Source organism: Podarcis liolepis (genome assembly GCF_965112155.1).
Source record: "Podarcis liolepis genome assembly, chromosome: 2".
Taxonomy (NCBI): domain Eukaryota; kingdom Metazoa; phylum Chordata; class Lepidosauria; order Squamata; family Lacertidae; genus Podarcis; species Podarcis liolepis.
The window spans coordinates 43,958,768-43,986,503 of record NC_139555.1 but is presented as its reverse complement, the minus strand read 5'-3'; the positions used below and the strand labels follow the sequence as shown (position 1 = coordinate 43,986,503).

Genomic DNA, 27,736 nt, shown 5'->3' with positions numbered 1-27,736 from the left:
AGGAATGTTCTCAGAGAGAACCCAAGTTCAAATACACCATGCCAGATATATTAAATCCAGTGCTAGCTCTTACATACAAATACGACAACCTTGCCTGGATACAAACATAACAATCTTTTGGCACCAATCAGTATTCCCTACTCCTGCACCAGTGTTTATATTCCTTAAAAATAAAAATAAAAACCTGTGTGAATCCACATGCCCATTATTAGTAATTAGCAAACATCCCAACAATTGCAAGGTGGAAAAGAACAGAGGGTTCTAGCCCTCTCCCCCCTCCTATACTTCTCCATCCACACTCCACTGTCCATCACTGGGGCCATTATCACAGGTGGGGCTCAGGGCCTTGGTAACATACATTTCCCCTGCCACCCAATCCAGAGGGAGCATTCAGAAAGGGGGAGGGGAGGGACAGAAGCCAGGAGAGATCTAGCAAGTCTCCACTTCCTGCTTTTAGACAGGTATTGTGAACCATCTTATTCTGGAGGGCAATTTATAATTAATTCCTACTGTGGTTGTTGGAGGGTTTTTTTAAGGTTTTGATCCTGATGTGCTTTACATTTGAAATTTTAAAATGCATTTTCACTATTACATTTTATTTTTGTGCAACTATTAAGTATTATGTATTATTTTGAAAAATGGAATATAAATTATATTAACCAACTAATAAAATGCTCCACATTTCTCCATTCTGAACTCAGGGCCTGATTTTGCAGGGTGGGGAGTACAAAAAATATTCCTTCCTTCTTTCACCCTACATCTGCTTTCAGCAGGGGAAGATGGAACCTTGTTCTACTCCTCAAGGAGCCACACAGTCTCCCAATAGGCAAGTCTGCCTTCACTGAAAGCACAAAGGATAAGCGCTTTACTTTTCCCTACAGGAATGAACAGCAGCCATTAGTGCAGAGGGTTAAACCTGACTCTAATGATTCCAGCACCTGTAGAAAGAAATGGGCTCCTTCTCACCTTAGCCCTACATTGTAATCGTTTTGTCCCAATCACTTAATAGAATTCATTCAGAATTGATCCAGCCATTATCCATAGGATTCCACCCTTTCATCCATTTCTTAGTCATGCTAGAGCCTGGCTGTCCACCTTTAGTTTTGCTGGATGATCACTTTGAGATGGGATGGAGGGATGGGGAGCACAGCAAGCCAAGGCAACAATCTGCATTGCCCCAAATACCACATCCAAGTGCCGCAAAAGCAACTTCTCTTGGCTGGCAATGGAGGAGAAGAAGACACCACCCTTTGGAGGGGCAGGTTTGCCTAAGCATTGTTAGCCCCTGATCTACAGAGTGATGGAATGTTAGAAGAATATGATGGGACACTGGGGAAAGTGTAACAAAAGGAGAAATTGTTGGAGATGAACTGGTGTTTTTTTAGACAGGTGATAGCTATGATTTCCATTAATAATGAAAATGAGGTAGCCCTGTGCATTGAAACAGGACTCCCACATTGAAGGCTATGGTAGTGAGGTAGAAAAGTTATGTGTGGCTACACAGCTCTATCTGCTATAACTGACAATGGGCCCCTGACAGGGCTCAGACATTGTGGCCATTGTCTATAATACTTTTTTTTTATTGTGCAAAGGGTACTGCAATCCTTGTCTCATTTATCCTTCCAACAAACTCACCCTATGAGCCACGGTTTGTTTATTCTTATTTTACAGATATAAATTAAGTCTAAAAGGATTACTAGGATAACTTGCCTAACGTAATCCCATAAGATTGTGGTTGATCTAAGATTACAATATGGATTGTCAGGAAGGGGGGAGGGAAGCCAGCACTTCATCTATAGGATTAAACTGCTCTCATCATCACCAAACTCCCACATTTTATCACATTCCTCTCCCTAAAAACAAAAGGAGCATTGCAAACTCACATGAAACAATAAATAAAGCACAAACAACATGATACTTCAATAGATTCTCAGGATCTATAAACAATTACAGTAAACAGAGAGGAGTTTGGCTGATTCGCTTTTCATCTATCCATCACACATCTGTCTCCACCCATCCACCCTACAGTTTTCTTCAGTACCCACTTTTACTAACATCAAATATCTGCAGTGCTCATGCTTGGTAATCCGTATTTCAATAGTGAGCTCAATCATTTTCAATGTATGTATTTTAAGAAAATCACATTTGCAAGTATCTACTGTATGATAAGAAAGGAACCAGCAATGTAACCCGATTGACTTGTTACACCTGCATTAACTCATTGGTTTCAAGAGTCTTGCTCTGCCTTCACTTTCCTGTAAACAAAATGTATATTCCCTCTCACACACAGATGACAAAATTGCGCGCGCGCACACACACACACACACACACACACGCTGTGTACAACACAACTACACTTTAAAAAGACTTTCTCCACACACACACAGCACACCTGCTCTAGAATACAGCATCTCCCTGCAATCTGCCTCATATTTTAGCCCCTTGCACTTGAGTGTGTCAGGATTTTTAGCACATTCCAAAATAACAATTACCTCTCCAGGCATAATATATGTTGTCCCTAAACCATATTCTGACTTGTAGCAGACACTGAACTTTTCTAAGCAAAGTAGGCATAGGTTTAGAGTCTATGAAACCCAAAGACCCATACAAGATACAAAGTACTATACAAACTATTATAACAGAAAGCAAGATCTTTTACATACCGAATTGATGTGAGGGAGGCAGCGGCTGCGGATCTTGCATTTTTCTCCACCATCAGAGGAAACCAGAAGACCTGAGAAGCCCCCTCTCCCCCTGCAAGGCCCAGCAGAGGCAGATAAACCCAACATGCCTCCTATATCTCTCACCACCGTATGCCACTCCCAAAATACTGCCCTGGGCCCTCTGAACATATCTAGGGCTTGGATAGTAGATAATGGATAGCAGACCTATGAATCAATGAAGAGGGGCACTGAAATCTCATGCTGGTCCTCAAAACTGGGAGGGTGGAGGAGGGGAAGAAATGTGCTCAGTGGAACGTATTGATGGTTCAGTTTCACATCCCTTTCTCTTGATTTCTATACCTAGTATGGGGGCTACACTTGGCTCAGGGGGCCTCTGTTAGGTTGCTCTTTGCCCACCATGTGCCTTTTCTAGAGGCTAGGCTGAGGTTGGCTCCTCCTGTCTCAACACTACCTGACAATTCCCCCGTTAATAAGGGCCTTTATTTTCTGCGCAACTAGCTAGACACAGTGCTTTGAAGCCCCACTCTCCACAGCACACCTCTGGGAACCAAGTTGATTGCTGACTTTCCAGAAGGCACATGAAAAGCCTGGCCCCATATGCCCCTCTGCCTGAAGAAGGGGAAATGAAGGCATGACTAACAAATGCAGTCTCCAAAACCCTGAGCCAGAGGAAATGAAAACTGATGCTATCGGTCCTCCTCGTCCTCTCCTTCCTCTCCATCCTCTCCCCCCCACCCGCCTTTGCATGGATGAAAGACAGCTGGCTTGAAAGAGCAGCTCAATAACAGGTATTAGAGGTAAAGTGGGATGGGGGAGAGAAGGGAGGAATAAAGAAAGCAGGAGATGCTTGGCTTGGTGAGAGGCAACTGGCCCCTGCACAAGGGAGGCTTGCATGTAGGGAGGGAGGGAGGGAGGGAGGGAGAGAGAGAGAGAGAGAGAGAGAGAGAGAGAGAGAGAAATCCACGAGGCAATATACAACTTAAAATCAGCAGAGATACATTGGGGGGGGGGGAAGCAATACATCAATTAAGCATTTCAACTAGATGGATCAGAGCAGGGATGCATTCAGTGACAGAGCTGTCAGCCTCGAGGGTTGCATACATGCAACTGAATCGTGCTTTGAGAAATCAGGGTGGAAGATAAAGGTCCCTTGGTAGAGACATGCTGACTAGGTGGGGTAGCACATGCAGGAATGATACAGATGTGGTGCATGAATGGGATGGGTATGCAGTCGCTGGGTTGGGGGATGTGCAGGTGGGCTTCATGCATAGAGACAGGGTGGGCCAGGCATGCAGGCAGGAGCCAAAGGGGGACACAGGCTTTGCCATTGCTCTTTCCCCCTTAAGTCTGCGGCCTAGGTTGCTGGAAGCCCCCCCACAGAAAGGATATGGCCATTCGGTGATCTTTTTGGCGTATTTCCTCACCACGTTGTCCTCACTGAAGAGGAAGAGGGAGCGGTTGACAGTCAGGCAGCTCTGCCGGACAGGGATGGGGTTGTAGAGTGCCATGGTGCGGGCTCGCTGGGCCATTGACTGTTTGTATATCCTCTGGGCCCCCGGGGGACCACCTTGCCGGACGCCCCCGGCACCCCGGCCACCTCCGCCGCCTGCCGTTCCGGAGCCAGCTCCCCCTGCACCTCCTGCCCCATAGCGGGCTGGCACCTCGTCTCCAAACCGAGCCATCCTGTAAAGAGCAAAGGGCCGGGGGTTACGCCGCTGAGGATGCTGCCGGAGAAAAGAAGAAGCTCATCACATCCCATCGGCTGCTGTAGGATGCTGCTAGGGAAGCTTGCAGCAGAGGGAGGGGCACTCAAGCTGGAGAGCGGTCGGGAAAAGCAGCAGAGATCCTGGACATTGTCACTCTCGCCTCCCGTTGCAGGGGGGGAGGGAAGCGATGTACAAATTCCCCACCCTCTGCCCAAAAGGTTGCAATTGTCGGGGTGGGAGCCACACCCCAGAAAAAGAAAGGGGGGAAAATCACCCCAAAATTGTGGGTTGCAATTGGTGGGGGGGGGGCAAGAAGACCAATGCACCAAAATGCCCCTAAAATTAATTACAATGAAAAAGAAAAAGAATCAATGCACCATCAGTTAAAAATATTTCAATTTAAAGAATAAAAAAATGCATTGCCACTGGGAGGGAGAGGAGGGGGAAATGACAATTAAATGTAGCGACAGCAGCACCTCCTCCCCACTGAGGGAGGGAAAAAATGCAATTAAAGAAATCAAATGCACCAGTTCCTTGCTCCTGCCTCTCTTCTCAAGCCCAGAGGGAAAGGAAATTGAAATAAAAATAAAAAAGATGCCATCAAAATTAGGCTCACTGTCTAGGTATTTGCAATGCAATTTGATGGGAGAAATGCAGGCTTCCTCTGTGCCGGACAGCTTGGCAAATGTTTGCACTCGCAAAGGAAAAAAAACACATATATATATATTTCTGTAAGATTTATGAAATCAGTACATGCCCTCCCATCTCACTGATAGAGAAATAAAGTACTGCATTGGTGATGGGGAAAAAAAAGATATTTCTTTTTTAAAAAGCAGAAAAATACCCCCCACACGCAAAAAAAACCCCAAAGACACCCTAAAATCAAAAGAAAATCCCCCCTCCAAAGGTTTCTTTTCACAGGAGCTTCATCCTGTTATCTTCAGCACTGTCCAAGATCTGAAGGCGAAACGGTTTGCGCTCTCTTTAAGCTTCTGAAGCTGATGAAGGCTGAGCTCCCCCCCCTTCTTGCTATCCAGCGGTCTCTCTTCCTGCCTTTTTCCCGTGTGATTGCGTGTATGAGTGTGTGTGCGTGTGAGAGACACAGAAAAAGAGAGCGTGTGTGTCGGTTTTGCCTCAGCTTGGAGTTGAATGCAGCAATGACATCCTGTAAAATCCAAAAATGAGAGAGACAAGAGAAGTAGTTGCCATCCACCATCTACTCATAAGGGTTCCCTGGTTGCTGCAATGTCTAGTATTTTTTCCTGCCCTGTATTCCTCCTCCTCTCCTCCACCGCCTCCTCCTCCTCTTGGGTAAGCTAAAATAAGACTGGTGTTAGGGAGGGAGGGAGGCAGGCAGGCAGGCAGGCAGGCAGGGAGAGAAAATGGAAAAAAAAGAAAGAAAAGGTCTGATTCACTGGCAGGTTGAGCTCTAATGTGCAGCAGTGGATCGATTTAATGCAAGCACAGAGCATCCCAAAGCCTCGGTCAGGCTTGGCACATGATGGCCTAGAACCAATAGCAGGGGCTTCAGCCCAACCAAACCCAGTTGGGTTTCTACAGGGAGAGAAGGACACACACACACACACACACACACACACACACACACACAGCTTGATGGGGTAGGAAAAACCTGCATACAAATGGCATCTCTCAGCAGCCCACACCCTGGCAGATTAGACTGATGTCAATTCTCTGATGTAGACTTAGATCTTTCTACTGGAAAGCAGGAACATGAATATCTCTACCCCGCCTTCATGCCCTCATTTGGTATAAAAATCAGGTCAGAATGGGCTTCCCTTACTTTACACATTTTATAGTGAAAGCAGTTGGCAACTACCAAGTCCTGGGGTGGAAGTGGGGGCAATGTTAGAACCACCGTTCAATGTAAGAAATGTGATACTGCTGGAGTGAGTGTTAGTAAGGCATGCAAGTGTAAATGTGCATACACAAGTCAGTGTGCCATCTGCAAAGTCGAAATGTGCAGATGGTTGCATGTGTGTGACACAGAACTGTAAAGTGCATGTGTCATGGACATAAAGCTGAGATATCTGAGCAAGTCAGCCAAACTGACACCCCACTTGTTAAAATAGTTCTAGTAGCTCCAGTGTTGTCTTTGCTACACCAATATACAAATAGGAGTGAATTCCAGTGGGTTGGACTGTGAGCTCAGTTTAGCTAATGGGAGTTTCAGCAAGCATATAGAGGTAATCCAGTCAACCTTGTGTATTTAAGATTTTCAAAATGCTTTTTGAAAAAGTCCCTTGCCCAAGCAGTTATGGGTTAAGAGGAATCCTCTTATGCAGAGCTTTTTTTCCAGCTGGAACTCACCGAAACTGGCACCTCTCAGGTTGGCACCATTGCCATTACAGGAGAACAAGGAAGGCGTTCATGGTGAGTTCCAGCACCTCTTTTCCTAGAAAAATAGCACTGCTCTTATGGGTCAGCAACTGGTTAAGGAATAGGAAGTAAGGAGTAGGAATAAATGGACAGTTCTTCCAAAGAAGGCATGTAGAAAGCGGACCTGTGCTTTTTAACTTGTTCATAAACAATCTGGAGTTGGGGGTCAGCAGTGTGCTCATATCTTTTGCTGATGATACAAAATTGTTCAAGGTGGTTAAAGCCAGTGCTTTTTTCTGGGGGTACGCAGGGGTACGCATACCCCTAAACATTTTGTGAATCTTTGTACTTTTGTCCATTTACTGTATTTATTTCCCCCGATTTGAACTATAAAATGATGATTATCTTGAGTCAAAATGAGAGTACCCTTGAACATTTTTTTAGAAGAGAAAAAAAATTGGTTAAAACAAAAGGGATTGTGAAGGGCTCCAAAAAGATCTCTCCAATCTTGGTGACTAGGCAGTAAAATGGCAAATGCAACTAAATGTTAGCCAGTATAAAGTGATATACATTGGACAAAAAATATGTAATTTAATGATTATGCTAATACAGTCTGAGCTGCTGGTGACTGACCTTGGGGTTATAGTGGATAGGCTCAGTGGAAATGCTGACCCAGTGTGTGGCAAATTCCATGTCAGGGATCATTACGAAAGGGTTTGAGAATTTTTTTTAATGCCAATATTATAATGCCATTTTTAAAATCTATGCTGCAGCCACACTTGAAATATTGTGTGTGGTTCCAGTTGCTTCACCTAAAAAGGAATATTGTAGAGTTGGAAATGTTTCAGAGAAGGGCAACCAAAATGAAAATGTTTAAGGGGGTGGAGCAACCCTCATTTGAGGAAAGCTTAAAACATTTGGGGAGTTTTAGTTTAGAAAAGCAAGAAAGTGGAACAGGATGTCCCTATTTTCGTTGGAAAATATTGGAGGGGATGGAATATGAAGTCCCTATTTTCACTGGAGAAACACTGCAGGGTATGTGATTGAAATTTATAAAATTACACATGGTGTAGAGAAATTTGGTAGTTTTTCTCCCTCTCCAATAGCACTGAACATGTTAGAAGATGAATGATAGACAAAATAAATTACTTCTTCACACAGTGCATAGTTAACCTTTAGAATAAGCTCCTACAATACATAACTTGGATGACTTTAAAAGAGGATTAGGCAAGGATAAGGCTATCTATGGCTGTTAGGACACATATATGTCCTATCTATGGCTATGTCCACCTTCAGAGGCAGCATGTTTCTGAATGCCAAGTCCTGGGAATCACAAGTGGGGAGAATGCTACTGCACTCATGTCCTGCTTGCAGATTTCTCACAAGGATTGTATTGGCCACTGTGAAAACAGGATGCTGGACTAGACGGGTCTTCTACCTGATCCAGTAGGACCATTACATTAAGTTTTTAGAGCATAAATAAACCTTTTCACTGTTGCTCTAGGTTCTGGGTTTATCTACCCTGGTATAAATCTGGACCTGTTCCACTGATTTGAGAATTACAAGACTTACGGCTACTTCCCATGAAATGTACGCCCAATAAAGGATACAACATTGAATTAATCTTGCAGAAACTGCCTCCATGTGACAAACCGGTATTCGTGAGCAGCATCTTTCTTTGATTGCTGGGGATCTCTTCTACGCTGCCGCAAACATTTATTTTGTAGGTGTGTGATTGTGTGGGAAACGTTCCCAGCCAATAAGCCATTTTAATCCAAGCAGCGTGACACTCAAGATTTCAGGGGGAGCAATTTAGCCAGCAATCCTGTTTCCCAGAGGTAGGGAACCTTCAATTCAATGGCCACATTCCCTTCTGGGAAACCTTCTCGGGGGCCATATGCCAGTGGTGGGGCGGGGCCAGAGGCAAAAGTAGAAGGAGCAATTTATGTAAAACTTACACACACAAACATCTATCTGCTCTCCATCCAGGAAAGCAAGAGGCATCAAATGAGTTCAAGGGCACATTCCAGCCAAGCAAAAACACCCAAGGAGGATGTGAGGCAGGGCCAGCGAGGATTGTGGCAGGGGAGTGTGTGTGGCCTGGAGAGAGTCCCAAGAGGAAGAGGCCTGGAGGGCTGCATTTGGCTCCTAGGCCTGATGGTCCTAGCCATGCTTTATCCACTGAAAACAATGGAACTTCTGAACAGGTATGTATAAAACTGCATTGTTTAGTTGCATCCATGCGGTGGATAATTCTGTCACATTGCCTTTATCATACTGCTCCCTTTGAAAACAGACTCTGTTTGGTGTCTGTCTTCTCCACCGCTGTAACATCAACACATCTCACTATGTAATTTCTCTTCATCATATGGCACATTTCTATAGTGGTAGCACAGCATGATGCCGACTATGGTTAAGAAAAGAGCGTAGAAAAGATACCACACACAGCATGCTTCCAGTGGTAGCCACATGATGGAAGCAACATGTACCCCAGCGGGGTGAGTGGGTGGCAAAACAAGATGGCCCACCCCAGCCGCCAGCTGAATAGAGGGTGGAGCTGTTAGCACCTGAACAAGTGCTTTAAAAACTGGGAGTTATATATGGGAGAAGACACCTATGGGGCAAAAATCTGGCTCCAAACTGTATAGGTCTCTAAAGATAAACACCAGCACTTTGAATCTAGGTTGGAAGCAAAGAGGTAACCATTGAAGACTGAACATATGTTATACATACCCTGCAATTACCTCCAGAGATCACTCTGGCTGCCACATTCTGAACCCTATACAGCTGAGGAACAGCCTTCTGTGGCAGCCCCATATAGTGCATGTTATAGTATTACCCTAGAGACAAACAGTTCAATTTTGGCTGCAATCCTAAGCATGGTTTACCACGAGTAAATTCCCCTGAATTAACTGTGAGTTACTTCTGAGTAACTATACCTGGGACTACACTGCTGTGTTTTGCTTCTAATAATGGAGGACAAAAATAAAGAAACTGTGCACAACGGCAGCTTATATTGGAATATTTGAGGGCAGTATCCTACAGCAGTCCTGCTATAGGGGAAACCCTACTGTGTACCCTAGCTCCTTCTTGAAAGATAAGATAAAGGCAGCAGAGTAGGAAGATGATGTGGTGTGTGTGATAGACTCAGTGATGCCATTATTTTGCTCTGTTTCTTACAGATCACTGTAAAATAACAGCATTCTGCAAAGGGGTGGATAGAGCTGCCTGTCACAATGGTATTTCTGTCTTGGTGTCTGCGCTGGAGGGCAGAGACCCTGCTTCAGCCTCAGCCATGCTGTTAGCAGCAATAGCCTCAGCTGCACAATCCAGTAATATACACTTCATACTTTCTCTCTCTCTCCCTCCCTCACCTCCCCCACCCCCCATCTAGCTAGCCCTTTGCTTGTCAAGGGTTGCAACTGGAGGTGGGATTGAAAGCTTTCAAAGCTAAGTGGCACCAAGGAATATTTCAGGTCATCTTAATAAAATAAAAAAACTGTTGCATTGAACACTGCTAGCCAGAATTGAACCTCAGTGGCATATGCACCAAAGGATAAAAAAATACAGTGCTCTTGTGTACTTTTAGCATTCCCATTCTCTCACAAGGGTTCACTTGGTCAGCCCTTCCCTTTCGCTATTGCAAACTGCTGATAGCTCAGTTCTGCCTACTGTGTGGAAGATTGCCAACTTCCTTAACCAGCCTATGCTGCTATGCTGCTATATCTACAGCTTTTAACAGCAAGGAGAAAAGTATTGTATGTCGCCTAATTGCTTCAGATCAAGTCTGTGATTTGTGAAAGGCCTAGCTGGAAAAATCCAGGTGTAAATATTCATTTCCCCTCCCCTCTGCATGGATCAACAGGAAAAACAAAAACTGGGCAGGACCTCTAAACAGAATGATGATGATGATGATGATGATGATGATGATGATGATGATAAAAGGCAAAGGAGCTCCCGCCCCCACAAGCCTCAAACCACTTTGCCTGCTCACTTTGGACAAGCTAGTGCTGCTGCAACTGTATTTTATAGTAGTTTCTTTTTTTGGCCACACATCAGGTCTGAAACACTGGACTAAAAAATGTCACAACATTATCTGAGTTCTCTATAAAGGGTGGGTGAAGAAAGGGTAGCAATTTGAGAAAGAGGGACTAGCATGTAAGGAAGCAGGAACGAGCACTGCTCCGAGGAGGAACAAAACGCATGCTGCAAATACATATGTGACTAGGCAAGACCTGCAGTTGTGTGTACAGAGCCTATACATACAGTTTGTGAGTGTGTAAGCTCTATCGGGTGGTCTGCCACTGTATATCATCCCCCCACCCCTTTGCACCTTCTGCTCCTTCCTTGAAGCAAAGCGGGAAAGCCATCATTTTGGCAAACCAACATGTCACATCCTACCATATGAAGGCCAGTGCCAAGGATTTGACATTCTACATGCACAGCATATACACTACAATAAGTGCTGTTTTTCTAGAATGCCTTCCCTGTTCTCTTATCATGGCAATGGCACCCACCTAAGAGGTGCTGGAACTGAGTCCTGGCGTATCCCAGATGCAGAAAGGCATCTGAGCTATGGCTCTTCCCTCTCTTGGGGGATGGAGTGGCCTGCTGAGCCAAGCCCCCCTTTTATCTCCATCAAATTAGGCTGCCTGGAAGGCTCCCTCCCATCATACATTTCTCCCTTCGCTTCACCCAAGCCACGGCTGCTTTTCCTCCCACTCTCATTCTTTATCCCGAACAAGGAGTACTCTTCAGCTCCTTCCAACCTGGGGATTTTTATTCGAGGAGGAGGAGGAGGAAGAAGGATACAAACATTATCCAGACTAATGACTGGTTTTGTTCTCTTGATTTGGGTGGCAAACATAACTGATGGTGAAATAAGGCTATTTCCTTTCCCCACACTGTGACAGAATCCCAGAATTCCACAAAGAAAAATCACCCTGCCCCTACCCTTAGCCACTTAAGTGTCTCATATGCACTTCCCTAAAATAAAATAAATAAAATAAAATACTGAGCAACAGAGGAGTGACTTTAAAAGCAACAATGATATTTCACAAAATAATAAATGGGAATAAATATAAATTTTAAATGAAACATCTGCACTCTCCTGGTGCAATGCAGGAGCACACATATACAGCACTAGTTTTAAAAAAGTTCAGAGAGACAAGCATGACTGGACTGCCACCCACTCATCTGAACTGCTTCCTCTTCTGCATTCCAGGTAGAATAATAGATTCATAAAATAAGAGTGAGAAGGGACCCCAAGGATCATCTAGTCACCCCCCCCCCGCAATGCAGGAATATTTTTGCCCAACATGGGGCTCAAACCCACAACCCTAAGATTAAGAGTCTCATGCTCTAGTTTTTAAAAACCTTGATGGTTATACCCTCCTATGTAATGTAAAGCCAGCCCTGTTTGTATTTCTTAATGGCTGCAAAAACCACCATGGCAGCTCAAATATTTTGATGTTATTGTACTAATTTTGATAGCTTTATTTTGCAATAGTGAAGGAGACATAAAATCAGAGGCCATAAAATCAGAAGGTAACACAGCTAATTAAATGCTTAATTAAATAAACAAGTTTTTAATGGCTATGAGAAAGTGAATCAAAATATGGCCCAGTGAGCATTCCTGAGGAGGCCACTCCTTAGCTGTAGCATCACCAGTGAAAAGGTCCTGCTCTGGATCTGAGAGGATATTTCATTTCAAATAGAAGGAAACCACCCAGAGTGACTGGGGAAACCCAACCAGATGGACTGGGTATTATTATAAAAAGTATAAAATTATTTTTTATTATTATTATTATTATTATTATTATTACTACTACTACTACTACTACTACAGTATACAATAAAAGCATCATTTGTAGATCTTCATGTGCAGGTAGCTTTGTATGGGAGGTTAAACTCTAAGGACATTGCACCCAGACTATTTAGACTTTATAGGTGATCACCTGCATCTTGAATCAGGAGGAGGAGGAGGAGGAGGAGGAGGAGGAGGAGGAGGAGGAGGAGGAGGATTATATACTGCCCTTCATCTGTAGATCTCAAGGCGGTTCACAGCATAAAGCTAATCAGAAGTCAGTGCTGATCAGCAAATGCTGATTTAATATACTCTCTGTTCCCAGGCTCTATCAAGAACTAAGCAGCAACTTTCTGCACCAGCTGGAGCTTCCAAATGGTCTTCAAAGGCAGGCCCACAAGTTGGCATGTAATGTAACAGCAGACTTCGTGCCAACATGTCAGAAAGTCCCAATGGTGTATGTGTATGCACACACACACATTTTTAATGAAAAGCCACATTGGAGGGGTATGTAAGTATAGAAGCAAATGGTGTGTGCACATAGTTAACATTTTCACGACCAGGCATCTTTCTGTTCCACATCCCCCGCACTTGCTACATTTCATTCCTGTAATTTTCTGGATGCACACGAACCCTCTCAAGGCTGCTTTTCTTTTCTTTTTTCCAAATGCTGCTAAAGCTTCCTTTTGTGTGTTGGTTTGTTGTGTGCAGCTTGCCCAGCACAGTAATTACCGTATTTTTCTATAGGACGCACCCAACCATAGGACGCACCTTATTTTAGAGGGGGAGAACAAGAAAAAAAAAATCTCCCCCTCTCTGCTCAGCGCCCCTTCAGCAAAGCGGCAGGAGAAATGGAGCCCCTTCCATTTCTCCTCCCGCTTGGCTGAAGGGGCGCTGCGCAGCTCTCCCTCTCTGCTGAAGCCAGGAGAGTCTTGCTCTCCTGGCTTCAGCGAAAGAAACCTGAAGCCTGCGGAGTGCAGCGGGAACTCGCGCTGCGCTCCGAAGGCTTCAGGCGGTTATCCCTGAAGCCTGGAGAGCGAGAGGGGTTGGTGCACACCGGTCCCTCTCGCTCTCCAGGCTTCAGCAAAAGCAACGTGAAGCCTCCGGAGCATGGAGGGAGCGCTCCCTCTGCGCTTCGGAGGCTTCACGTTGCTATCGCTGAAGCCAAGGAGCCTGCATTCGCTCCATAGGACTCACACACATTTCCCCTTAATTTTTGGAGGGGAAAAAGTGTGTCCTATAGAGCAAAAAATATGGTATATGACTAGAATGGTGGTGGCCAACTTCTCAAGTATCACCTAGTGATGGGGATACTGCACCAGTGGCACTGGATCAGTAGCAACATGTAGTACTAAAGACAAAATTAATTTGGGATTTAAAAAAAAATCATTTGGAAGTAACTTGAGTCCTTGGAGCACACATAGCCAATTAATGCCCCTTGGAACAGACGGGGCTTGTGTAGCAGTGCACCTATCAACTTTTAATCAAAGACCTTTTTTAATTATTTGGGGGGAGGGGAGAAAAATGTGTTCAAAAGTCATGAGGGATAGAGGTGTTCCACAATTTAATGTGCCATCCTACCGTCCTTTTTTGATCACTAGGTATGCTCAACTAGGTATGCAACAGTGATGGTGCTCTTAGCCATTTTCTGAGAATATAAAAAGAGCCTTGCTGGAACCCACCAAAAGCCCATCTTGTCCAGCTGTAAGCACAGGTGATCTGACTGGGCAGGGATCTGCTGTCAACTGGGAATTCTATAGTGCAGCAGTTTCCAGCAGAGCTTGCTGATCAGCACTGACAGCAAGCCTTGCTTGCCAAGGAACAATTGGGAGCACACTTAAAGGCTCCTGATTTTCCTTTGCAGCTGTATCTTTACCTGCCTCACACCTGATGCCACGTATGACCCCCACTGAGCAGATTGGAGGTTCTCCATCCCTGACCAACTGTATAACTTCTATCTGGCTTTGCTTTATCCAGTAGGAAAAACATAGCAGCAGTTAGGATGCTAAGAGTATTAGCTAACATGCATATAAAATACAGTGGTGCCTCGCAAGACGAAAATAATTCGTTCCGCGAGTCTTTTCGTCTTGCGATGTTTTTTGTCTTGCGAAGCACGGTCCGTCGCAACTGCGCCTCTTCAAGCGGCTTTTTAAAAAAAGCGCAAGACGTTTTCGTCTTGCGAAGCAAGCCCATAGGGAAATTCGTCTAGCGAAGCAACGCAAAAACGGAAAACCCTTTCGTCTAGCGAATTTTTCGTCTTGCGAGGCATTCGTCTTGCGGGGCATCACTGTACATACAAACTGTATGATAGATAGATAGATAGATAGATAGATAGATAGACAGATAGATATAGATGATAGAGATAGATAACGGCATCTTCCCGCAGACACATCTAATGACCCTCTTGAACAGAAGGGTTTTAACTTGTCTTTAAAGAATGTGGTGCTCTGATGGACCTCTCTCAGAAAGGCTATTTCATGCCCTGCTACTGGGCTTCCTATTGACTGGCCACGATGGGAAGCTGGATGCGGAAACAAATGAATGTTTACTCTGGTCTTGTAGGCCCACCTCATGGGCAGATGCTGCAGAGGAGGGTTTTTTTCTTTGAGGATCTTAACACCCAAGAAAGTTCAAAGAAGGGAGAAATCAGGAGTGGTACTCTTTGAGACACGCATGGATGTGTATGATATTTCAGGGAATCACCTGCATTGCTGAATAGTGCTCAGACACAAGCTGTTAGCTGGGGCAATCAGTAACAGGGAAGATGGAGTTCCCAGACAGTCTGTAAAGGAAGACACATCCGGTGGTATCCAACTAAGTTTTAGTTAGCATTAATGCCAGATTTAGGGTGTTGTGGGCAGTTCCCCTGCACAGGGTGCAGAGCTGAGGAAGTGCAGAAAGGAAGGTGAGAGGGAAGAGGACATCAAAGTAAGAAATATTTGGGAGGGGGAGCCAAATTTTGTCCTCACTCAGAGCCCCATATTACCAAAGCCCGCCCCTGGTAAGAGTAGATCTACGGAAATTAATGAATCTAGCATAATCGTGTTCATTAATTTCAGTCAGTCTACTCTAAGTAAAGCTTCACTGAATGCCACCCATAGGCACATTTCTAGCATTATTTTTTCATTGGAAAGTGCTCAAGTTTCTGAGGTATGCATGCATGAATGTGCAGGATGGTTAGTTGTGGCTCAGCCTCCCACAGTTGTTTAAATCAAGAGCGCAAGGACCAGCTTGCAATTGTAGGTAAAAGATTGGCAGCAACACAGAAGATAATATCAGGGGCATTGCTAGATATTTAAAGGACTCGTGACACAGGCCCATGACACAAATTTGCATAACATTTCCTAATGCTGATTTATATGTATAGATGCAAATATGGGCTGACTTTCAGACAAGGAGAAAAACAAACTCTGGCTCCTTCTATGAGAGCTTACTATGGGGATTGGGCTGTTTGCAAATTAAGATGGCAGGTAGCTGGTTGCAAATTAAGATGGCAGGTAGGGGAGAGCAGCAGGAGATCCAGGGTCTAGTGCATAAAACCCAGCCACACCCCCGGGCATCATTTAATAACACTCCTGCAGTACATAATATTCCTATATTCCTGTAACTCAACAACTATTGAGCCCTTAAGAAGAAGAATAAATAGTTCTTAACTTGGGGAATTAGAGAAAAAGAAGCTAAGTTTATATAATTGCAATGTTTTGGATTTATTTACACTTATATTGTGTCTCTCCCCCCCAATTGTGGATCCCAAAGCAGCATGCATCCAAACACTGACCAACTCCTAGCCTTGCTTAACTTCAGCAGGGTGGCAGCCTCATGCTCCTTCTGACCAAAGCCTGGGGCTCTGGGATTTAGGCTTTGGAAAGCACACACACCTTTAAAAATGAGGGTAAAGCATCACAAGTCCCTCACTGGGTGAAAGATTCCTGCATTGCAAGGGGTTGGGCTAGATGATCCTCGTGGTCCCTTCCAACTCTACAATTCCATGATTTGATGAAATCACTTTTCAAGGTATACATATCACAACAGTCTGAGGATTCTAAATGCATGGCCTGCAGCAAGCTGTGAGTCTATGAAAAGGGTGGAGCACTCCACAGCCATACACACACACACACACACACACACACACACACACACACACCTCTGTCTTATACTCTTAATCTGTCTTTATTTATTTCTGGACATTGTCAAAAGCAGGACACTGGACTGGATGGGTTCCTTGGTGTTCCCTGTTCTGGCAGTTCCTGTGTGCATGTGGGTCTGAGGATAAAACAAGGCCCAAACTTGTATTGAAAGGATGGAGGCTGCTGTCTAGTCATTTAAATACCCTATAAAAATCCTAAATATCTAGGACTGCTGCAGCTGAGAGAGCCAGCGCTCTGCACACAAGGCATAATGGGCTGTCTTGTTTGAGTCCCTAACCTATTTTCTATTCTCCCTTTTCATTCCCACCAGCCTTGACGTCACCAGGTTCCTTTGTTTGAGGGTAATGCTTTTGTCCCATGCCAGCAGATCTGAGGCTGCCTAAATATAGTCCTTAAGGCACCAGCGTCTTAAGAACCGGTCTAAAGTACCTAGCTGAAAGACTCCAGAAGTGAGGAAATAAGCAGCACTCTCGGTGATTTCTGAGATCATTGCCCTTGGCCCTTTCCTTGCAGTGGGCCAGGGAAGATAACAAAGCTACAAAGGAAAGCAAAATATAAATGCATGCCATAGTCCATTATTTATTTATTGGGGAAGCTGTTTTATGCTGGCCACAGCACCCAACAGGGGAGGCATGATGGGACATATTCTTTCTGCAGCACCCTGGGAGTACAGTTGGACTTTGAGCAAGCAGAATAGGCAGATTCCCCTCTGCTCTGCACTGGAACAAGGCCATGGTCCTTCTGGCCTAGGTTAGCGGGAGCCAACACAGATTTACCTTCAATAGCCCTGACTTGCATGCATGTTGAATGGTCTGCACCTAGCTCCTATCCACCTACACAGCAGACAGGATAGGATGCTGATCAGGCATGGTTTCTGTACAATAAAAGCATTATGGAGAGGGGCCACATGGGAACATACTAAGACGCACCCATTCCCTCCTCCCATGACAGAGCCAGCAATGCAGATATGGGCTACATATTGAGGCTCCTGGGTTCCTTCTAATAACACGTATGGATGGGGCACTTTCCAATGTAGAGAAGATACCTGTTTCTTTAGGAGCCCTCAATATAGTCGTTCCAACAGAAGGTATTGAAAGAGCTTTTTAAAATAATTTAATTCAATTTTAAAATACTTTGAACATCTGAGGATTTCAGATTAACCTTCCTAGACAGTTTTTTTTTTAAAAAAGATTGTAGGTTATAGGCAGTTCAGAAGCATCATATAGTCAGATTAAGCTGACTGTAAGGATAAGACATAGACTCCCCCCCTTAAAGAAGAGATAGAAACTGCAGCATTAGACTTAGGAAATTTAATCACTCTGGCTTTGTGAAATTACATGATATGTAAGCAACAGGTATGGACCACATTCCATCTTCTGCCTGCTGATTGTGCCTCCTTTGCTTTCCCTGATACCATGATCTGCTCCAACATGCTTACATTGACAGGGTAGTCATTGATCCTCTGGCCACCATTAGCTTAACTGCTCTAATGCCACACTGGGCAAACTTTGGCCCACATAACTGAGTGCTTGTTGAGAAAGGTCACCGGAAAACTTCAAATCTGAATTCCAAGGTCAATGTACACATCTCTGTGAAATTAAACCCCTTCATCTTTGGCACCATGCAGTGAGGTTTCAAATAGCATCTCGCATGCATATACAGATTGCAGAACAGTTGCACAGACTCAGAGCCTTTTTGCCATTGCAATATAGTCAGCTTGTTGCTTTAGAGGTAGAATATTAAACAGCATCTCCTGTTGTTCATAGTGCAATCTTCTGTACTCAAAAATAAATCTCATTTAGTTCAAGGAAGCTAACTTTCAGACAAATGGGTACAGGACTGCAGGCTCAATAATGCAAATAGCCTTTCACTCTGCCCTCTTTCACTCCTTTGCCAAGTAGTTTGCTCAAATGAGAATCACTTATAGCAGGGGTGGCCAACTCCCAAGAGACTGCAATCTACTCACAGAGTTAAAAACTGGCAGTGATCTACCCCCTTTTGGGGGGTTCAGGTCAAAGTTGTTAAGCTTTTTTTTAGGAAGAAGGCCCATTAAAATGTTGAGCTTTTCTTTAGGGGAGCCACAGTTGTTCAGCTTCTTTAAGGGGAGCCAGTGATCTACCGCAGACGTCCAGTGATCTACCGGTAGATCACAATCTACCTGTTAGACATGCCTCTGTTTCTCCCTTAAGACCTCACCCCCCACTTTTTTTTGCTCTCTGGAAGAACATCTGAAGAACTTCCTTAGTATTGCCATGGACCCTCTACAGATTCCAGCCAACAGAAGCCCTCTATGGAGAGGAGAGCTCTGCCCATGCTAAACTGCCATAATACATTGGAAAACAGCAGTGCCCACTTTGTTTAGTTACTTGAGGGAAGGAGAGGTTATATTGGCAAAGTGGAAAGAAGCAGGAAGAATGGTAGCTACCAAGCTCCGTGGGACAAAAATCTCTCACGCAGCCAAGAGTTTGCTAAGTCAGCTGTCAAGGAAAACATCACAAAATGAAGAAGTCTTTCTGTGCAATGCAACTGTCTTGTGTGTTTATCTTCTGAAAAGTCTTTTAAAGAAAGCAGCTGTACAGGAGACAGGCCTTTCCTCCAGAGGGATAGTGATCCCTTAAAAAAGAAAGACAGTCTCATTTCCCTCAGTTGCGAAATGTCTCACTGCCCTGAAAGGCAGCACTTTGAAAGAAAAAAAAAGCAGCAGTAGTTTCTGGTATTTCTAATAAATGTAATTGCAAGGGGGGGGAGGGGTCTCATTATCTGCAAAAACTAATAAGCAGTTTAAGCAGCGTGGCCTGTATTTATTTAGGGGGCAGGAATTCACTGAGACCATGGCCAGTACCCAGGTAGTCCCTGAGGCACATACAGGCTCTTCCATACATAATCCCTTCTTCCTTTCTTTCTGTCTGTCTGTCTATTATTAATCATCATCATCATCATCATCATCATCATACCCCGTCCATCTGGCTGGGTTTCCCCAGCCACTCTGGGTGGCTTGCAGCATATCTAAAAACCTACCGTATTTTTCGCCCCATAAGACGCACTTTTTCCCCTCCAAAAATGAAGGGGAAATCGGGGTGCGTCTTATGGGGCGAATGCCTGCAAGCCTCGCGCGCCCGGCAGGAGGTCCCACCGGGTGCGCGAGGCTTGGGGCGGCAGCCTGTCGCCCGAAGCACGGGGAGCCCTCTGGAGGGCTCCCCCTGGTTCGGGCGAGTGTCTGCAAGCCTCGCGCACCCGGCAGGAGGTCCCACCGAGGCTTGGGGCGGCAGCGGACTGCTTGCGCGCACCTAGAAGCTTGGGGCCAGCTGAGCTCAGCTGGCCCCAAGCTTCTCGGTGCGCGCAAGCAGTCCGCTGCCGCCCCAAGCCTCCCGCACCCGGCGGGACCTCCTGCCAGGTGCGCGAGGCTTGGGGCGGCAGCGGACTGCTTGCGCGCACCTAGAAGCTTGGGGCGGGCTGAGCTCAGCTGGCCCCAAGCTTCTAGGTGCACGCAAGCAGTCCGCTGCCGCCCCAAGCCTTGCGCACCCGGCGGGACCTCCTGCCGGGTGCGGGAGGCTTGGGGCGGCAGCGGACTGCTTGCCGGCACGCAGAAGCTTGGGGCGCGCTGACCTCAGCTTGCCCCAAGCTTCTGGATTAGCGCAGCGCACCTGGGGGGGAAATAAATTTTTTTTCCTTTATTTCCCCCCCTAAAATCTAGGTGCGTCTTATGGGCCGGTGCGTCTTATGGGGCGAAAAATACGGTAATAATAAAAATCTAATTCTATTTCTACCATCTCTCTCTTCTACTGCAGTTTCTTGTGTGTACTACTTCAGAGGTCTCTCTCAAAGTTCCTCAGATTTGGGGAGTGATTTGTCAAGTTGCAAGGGGCCACTTTCAAAGTGGGTGCTCTTAATTTCCCACTTGCACATATAGAGTTCCCCACTCAGCCCTTTAGACCCCAGCTGTTATGGGATTTGAAGCTGACATTCTAATCCAAAATATGTTTATTTGGACACCCCACTGCTTTATATGGGGTTTGCCTCTAAGTAAGTATGCTGAATATTGCAGCCCTATTCCAAATTTTAGACCAAATGCAGCCTGGCAGTTTCCTTTTTGTGCCTACAATTAATTTTATATGCTCTGACCCAGTTTCAAAAATTAACATGCAAGTGTTTCTCTGTAGCAATCTATCCTATTAATCCTTGTACTTGGGAAAAGCGGACCAGAGAGATCAAGTGTTTGCAGAATTGGCCCAGAGATTAAATATCCATTTCTGAAGTTTCTGATCCTGCCCACTGTCAAGGCACTGAATGATTTGTAATTTTTATTTATTACTAGATGGATAGTTTTATTTATTTAAAATGTTTTTACCCCACTTCTTCCTGAGTTCAAGGTGTTTCACAAGCAATTTAAAATGAATGTTAGTCACTTCCTCTGGAAGCACTGTACATTCTTACCACCCACCCTTCACCAGCAGATCCTGGGGTGGGTTGCAACAATTTAAAATTCAGTATTAAAAGCAATTAAAACAAATTACAGTTACAGGAATAGAGTGGGTCTTGAAAACAAACATCTCAGATATCATTGGCCAGGGTTAAGAGGTTTATCTTGGGTTGCATACTTCAGTAAGTATGCAGGGGCAACCCAGTTGGATAAGGCCAAAGACCCATCTAGTTCAGTATCCTGTTTCTCATATCAATAAATCAGATGCCCAGATGGAGAACATAAAGGCAAGAGCTCTTCCCCAGCAGCTGCCTCTGAACAAGGAATTTCCCCTGAGCTGTCATGGCCAATAGCCACTGATAGAATACCTTCAAGCAATTTGTACAGACCTCCTTTAAGGTCAACTTCTATAACCCACAGGAGCTACCGTCAAGAAAACAGCAAGGAAGAAAAGGGTTAAATGCTCCATTGTCCAGTGCCCCTTCTCCAATAACCGTGGTAGTCTATTTCAATTCTATTTTAGGTCTACCCTGGGAGATCCTGATTACGTATCTCTTACAGCATAATTCATTGAGCTGCTTTCCTGTGAAAGGTTATTGACTCACGGGAAGAGTAAGCTGATGGCAGGTACAACCATTGGGGTCATCCAAGGAAGCAGAATGTTGGAAGATTCGGAGCAAATAAAAAGAAATTCTTCTTCTCATGGTAAAGGTAAAGGACCCTTGGATGGTTAAGTCCAGTCAAAGGCGACTATGGGGTTGCGGCGCTCATCTTGCTTTCAGGCTGAGGGAGCCTGTGTTTGTCCACAGGCAGCTTTCTGAGTCATGTGGCCAGCATGACTAAACTGCTTCTAGCGCAACGGAACACCGTGACAGAAACCAGAGCGCACAGAAACACTGTTCACCTTCCTGCCACAGCAGTACCTATTTATCTACTTGCACTGGCGTGCTTTCAAACTGCTAGGTTGGCAGAAGCTGGGACAGAGCAGTGGGAGTGAGCTCTTCTCATGGCATATAAAGGTAAAGGGACCCCTGACCATTAGGTCCAGTCGTGGCCGACTCTGGGGTTGCGGTGCTCATCTCGCTTTATTGGCCGAGGGAGCCGGCGTACAGCTTCCGGGTCATGTGGCCAGAATGACTAAGCTGCTTATGGCGAACCAGAGCAGCGCATAGAAACGCCATTTACCTTCCCACTGGAGCAGTACCTATTTATCTACTTGCACTTTGACGTACTTTCGAACTGCTAAGTTGGTAGGAGCAGGGACCGAGCAACGGGAGCTCACCCCGTCGCAGGGATTCAAACCACCGACCTTCTGATCGGCAAGTCCTAGGCTCTGTGGTTTAACCCACAGCGCCACCCGCGTCCCTCATTGCACATACCGTATTTTTCACCTTATAGGACGCACTTTTTCCCCTCCAAAAATGAAGGGGAAATCTGTGTGCGTCCTATGGGGCGAATGCAGGCTTTCGCTGAAGCTCGGAGAGCGAGAGGGGTCGGTGTGCACCGACCCCTCTCGCTCTCCAGGCTTCAGGAAGCTATCAGCAAGCCTGGGGAGACCGCGGGAGTTCCCGCAGGGCTCCCTAGGCTGCAGATAGCAGCCTGCTGCCTGGAGCACGGGGCGCGTTGCAGCAGAGCGCCCTGCGCTTCGGGCAGACATCCGCAGCCTAAGGAGCCCTGCGGGTGTTCCCGCAGGGCTCCCTAGGCTGCAGATAGCAGCCTGCTGCCCGGAGCGCGGGGCACGCTGAAGCCACGGCTGGGGGGGGGGATAATTTTTTTTTCTTTATTCCCCCCCAAAAAAACCTAGGTGCGTCCTATGGGCCGGTACGTCCTATAGGGCGAAAAATACGGTAGTTAAACTATATAATTAGCTCCCAAAAGAGATAGAGAGGGCTACCAACTTGGATGGCTTTAAAAGAGTATTAGACAAATTCATGGAGGATAAGGCGGTTGATTTATTTATGGACAGTATTCAACTAAATAATAGAACAACAGAACTCCCTCCCTCTTCCCCCTGCACACATTGTCAGATCTGCTTTGGAGGGTTGAGGGAACCACCAGAACAGAGGAGAGAGAAAGCCCCACTGCAAAAGCAAAAGTTGTTCTGCTTGCTCAAGGAGTGCTATTTTAGCTACAACCCCCTGGTATCCCAAGGTCGAAGTCCAACACTGCACCATACTGGGTCTCAGTGCTCTAACTCCACTGTCAGAGGCATTGTGTGTCTATAAACCAGTTTTCTGGAATCACCAGTGGAGAGAATACTGTTTTGTTTAGGTTCTGCTTTCAGGCTTCTCAGCAGCATTTAGTTGTCCACTGTAAGAACACATTGCAGGACTAGATGAGGCTTTGGTCTGATTCAGTAGAGCTTTTCTTATGTTATTAGAATTTGCAGCACTACATTCCTTTTTTCTGTGTGGGTGCTCTATCCCTTCTCCACCTCCCTCTTTCTCTCTCAAACACATGCACACAAACACACAAAGTGGAAGTGGAAAGATTCCCAGGTGAGCAAGTGCTGGACCCTCAGCATCCAGACAGATGGATGATGCTGAGAGCCTCATGAAATTAGCCTGGGGGCCACACATCCCCATCCCAGAACTATGAGAGTTTCTGAACTTACAAATCAGTGGGTGTTGATCCCAAATAAACTAGAGCTTGGACCTCTGTTTTTTATTAAATGCTCAGAAATATTCTTTTTATATCAGACAAGAGCGAAACAACTTTCAGGGCTGTGATTTGCAAGAACAGAACTTGTAATGCTATAGCTTTTTGATATGAAATATTATGCATAATGTCTTTAGGCTTCCTCAGAGTTAGTCTTGTGTATACAGATATGCTAAAGCAGTTTTAAAAAAACCACTACTGTTTGCTAATGCTGTTTCATTAAAATAAAACTAATAAAGAAAGGGGGAAACACACTTATTATTAAGACTGTGCTATTAACAGTGGTTGATCTTGGTAAATAAATTTCTTTGCTGTCCCTGTGAATATTTTACAGGCAATGGACTGTAATTTGGAATACAAAATCAAATGAAAGGCATAACAAAGGTTCAGTATAAATAAATTATCCACTCACTCTGAGATAACTGACTACACTAAGGGCTACCTCCCGAAAAAGCCAGTTGTGAACAGGCAGAAGACTGGGCTGCATCTGTTGCCAGATGAAAGGGAAATGATCTGCTGAACCAGCAAAGCTCAAGTTCTTTTCCCTACAACTAGGTGGAAAATGGCACTTCTATCCATGCATGTCATAGAAAACATCGAGGCAGCAGCCTCTCCTCCTGGTGATCTCTGCTAGTGCAGAATAAACACTAAACCTGCCTTGTTTACAGTTTCCTCCTCTTCCACTCCCCCCATTTGCAGGTAAGTGAAATGATTTTATTTCTTTCAGCCAGGCTAGACATGTGACCGACCCCCAACTTGGTGACAGTGAGAACCACGCCTAAATTACTTTATTAGCCATATCTGAAAAGAATTATCAGGTAGATGGGTTCAAGTATGTATTTATCCACAAACAGAAAAACTCACACTGGCAACTTTGACAGTGTATAACAAGTTTTAACATTTTCTTTAAATAGCTGTTCAGATGCGTATATACTGGCTGATCATCAACTCTTCTTCACCACATGCCACAAATTAATCAGTGACTCATAGGGCTTCATAAAGAACATCAAATAAAAGTGCAGGAGGGGAAAATGGAGTGATTGACTAAGCAAGTGCCCAGGGCCAAACCATTGCCTATCCAAATCTGCTTATGCAGAATTAGGGCGAAAGTTTATGTTTTAAAACCTGAAAAATTCATTTGTAACATATTTGTATCTGAATATTCATCTCAACACAATAAGCTTACTCATAATGTAACCAAGCTTGGAAACCAAATAAATGTTTTTTTGCGAAGCTATAATCCTTTCCCCTAATCAAACTCTCTGTTCCCAATATTTCTTGCTCTTCCTTTTTAATGAGCACTAATTAGCTAATGCATTTTAAAGAGCAATATAATGTTATTGGCCTTTTTGGTCTTTCACATATTGTTTGCCTTGTTTCTATGTGGACTTAACTCTGGAAATAGCTTGTATAGGATATACACTAATCCAAAAGCCCACTAATTAATTTCGGCGATTATTTTGTGCTATGAAGTTTTTTTTTAGAGAACAAATCAGAGATGGAAGAAACATAAAGTGGCCTGTCCCAAGAACATACCTTTGAAGTAAAAAGACATTTAGCTGTGGGCTTGTTTAGAACTGAACAATAGGAAAAGAGACCAGCAACAAATTATTGCAGCATTCAGTGTTGCTGTTCAGTGCTCCAGCATGTCAGTCAAGCTTTCTTTCGGGATATTCAATTCCTCCCCTACAAGTTTTCTATCCCTACAACAGACATTCACAAAATAGCCCCGAGCATGCTCAGTGATTGACCATGCTGATACCTTCTGTCTGTTTTTCAGTAGAACTTTTGGCCAACATAGCCATCCTAACTCAGCACTTAGAATCATAGAGTTGGAAGTGACCCTGTGGGTCATCTAATCCAACCCCCTGCAATGCAAGCATATGGACGCATATGGGGATCAAACCTGTGACCTTGGCGTTATCAGCACCAATGCTCTAACCAGCTGAGTTTTCAGGGTGAAGTTCTGTAATTATAGCAGAATCCAACCTTGACTGAAAGTCCTAAACTACGGATGAAGGGTGGTATACAAATTTAATTAATTTAATAATAACAAACAACATCAACAACAATAATAATCTCTGTTTAGCAGCCTCAGCTTTTGTAGCCAGGGCCAATAAATCAATCAGTCAGTCAGAGCCACCCCCACCCCCACTCCCACCCCAAACCATATAAAAAAAGAAGTGGTTCTGTGCCAGAGGGCAAATGGCTGCCTCCCCTCAAGTGTCTGACAGTTAGGAAGACAAAGGCCAGAGTCGAGAGTTGAGTTATGTGGTCTAGAAGCTAGAAGCTGCCATAGCTGAGAGACAAAGCTATGTCTCATTTCTGCTGGAATCCAAGTCTGTGACTATGGGAGAAGCAAGACCCTCTTGGGGTGTTTCTGCTGTGAACCCCTCCATCGTAGGCCCAGGTTGTATCTATGCGTAAATAAACCATATATCATAAAGATGTATGTGCCTGATTCCAAAAACTGAACCCTGAGTAAGTGCCTGGAACCCCTAGAATCTCACACCTCTCGGAGATTGGAGTGCCATCCCACAATACATACAATAGTAACAAACAGTAACAATAACACCCCTCCCACACAAACACACGGTTTAAAAACCCACTGATTTTTTAATTAGCCAAAGGCTTGGGAGAAGAGGAATATTTATGCCTGGTGCCTAAAGATATGTAGTGAAGGTGCCAGGTGAGCCTCCCTGGGGGGAGCATCCCACAAGTGGGAAGCCACTCCAGAAAAGGCCTGTTCTCATGTTGCTGCCCTCTGGACCTCTCACAGATGTGTATTTAATGTATAGCTACAGCAAGTGTGCACCTAAGGCATAATTTCATGCCAGTCCATGCTTGTTCACAGCACCGGCAGTATCTATTGTGGAACCAGTAGAGGCTATGTGGCAAGAATTGTGCTTTGAAACCATAAAGCATACTTGCTTTTTCAAGATACCTATTTTCTCCCCCTCTTCCTGCACTTCCAGTTTACTGAACAAGCACTGATCCAAGAGCATGGCTGGCTGCCACCTGGATGCACTCTCAAAATGCAGTGACTTGAAATAATGATTATGTTAGGATAAAGCCACTTCTTGCTTTCCCAGTGGTCTCTGTGGAAAGGAAAACCAGTCTTAAGACTGCAGTTCTGTGCACACTTATTTGGGAAGAGCCTCACTGAACACAGAGATACTTACTTCTGACTAAACATGTCAAGGATTGCATTAAGTGTGGACCTCTTCACACCTTACTTGGCAATCAAAGTATCTTTGCCACCATGTGTGCTAATGACAGGGAGCCAATCCATTCCAAAGTGTTAGATAAAATTCCTCACCAAGGACTCTTGAGTAAACTTAGCAATCATGGGATAAAAGGACAGGGGATCTTATGGCTCAGCAGTTGGTTAAAAAACAGGAAGCAGAGACTGGGAAGGAAATGGATAATTTTGATGAAGGAGAAGTGAATGGTGTCCCCCAAGGACCAGGACCTATGCTTTTAAACTTGTTCATAGATGACCTGGACTGAGGGATGAACAAAGATGGGGCCAAGTTTTCTGTTAATACCAAATTTCTCAGAGAAAGAACAAAGAGTGTAAGGAACTCCAGAATGATTCCTCCAAAGGGGGTGAATGAGCATCAAAATAGCAAATGCAATTCAGTGTATGCAAATAGATCTTGGGGTCATGGTGGATACCTCAAAGAAAAGACCCAGTGCACAGTAGCTGTGAAAAAGACAAATGATATTAGGGATCATTTGGAAGGGTTTGAACATATAACTGCCAATATCATCAATGTTGTTCTACGAATGTATGATGTGGTCACACTTGGAATACTGTTTACAGTTCTGGTGGCTACACCTCAAAGAGAGTATTGCAGAACTGGAAGAGTTCAGGAAAGGACCTTTTTTGTTTAGAAAAAAGGTAAGTAAGGGGGGGAAACATGTCACAGGCATGGCAGGGGGCATAAAAAATTTACATTTGTAGTGGAGAAAGC

The 27,736-nt window shown here is 44.8% G+C and overlaps 1 protein-coding gene across 5 annotated transcripts in view; it reads right to left on the bottom strand.

Annotated features, from left to right (window-relative positions):
• Positions 1 to 27,736, bottom strand: part of CACNA1A (calcium voltage-gated channel subunit alpha1 A) — a 265,156-nt gene that overhangs the window by 199,107 nt on the left and 38,313 nt on the right. For 4 of the 5 annotated variants that reach the window (XM_083489607.1, XM_083489608.1, XM_083489605.1 and 1 more), the window contains exon 3: positions 4,075 to 4,367. In XM_083489607.1, the coding sequence (XP_083345733.1) occupies positions 4,075 to 4,367 (293 nt within the window). Of the gene's footprint in view, positions 1 to 2,663; positions 2,719 to 4,074; positions 4,368 to 27,736 lie in introns of those variants that run through there. The other variant, XM_083489609.1, reaches the window with a different exon arrangement.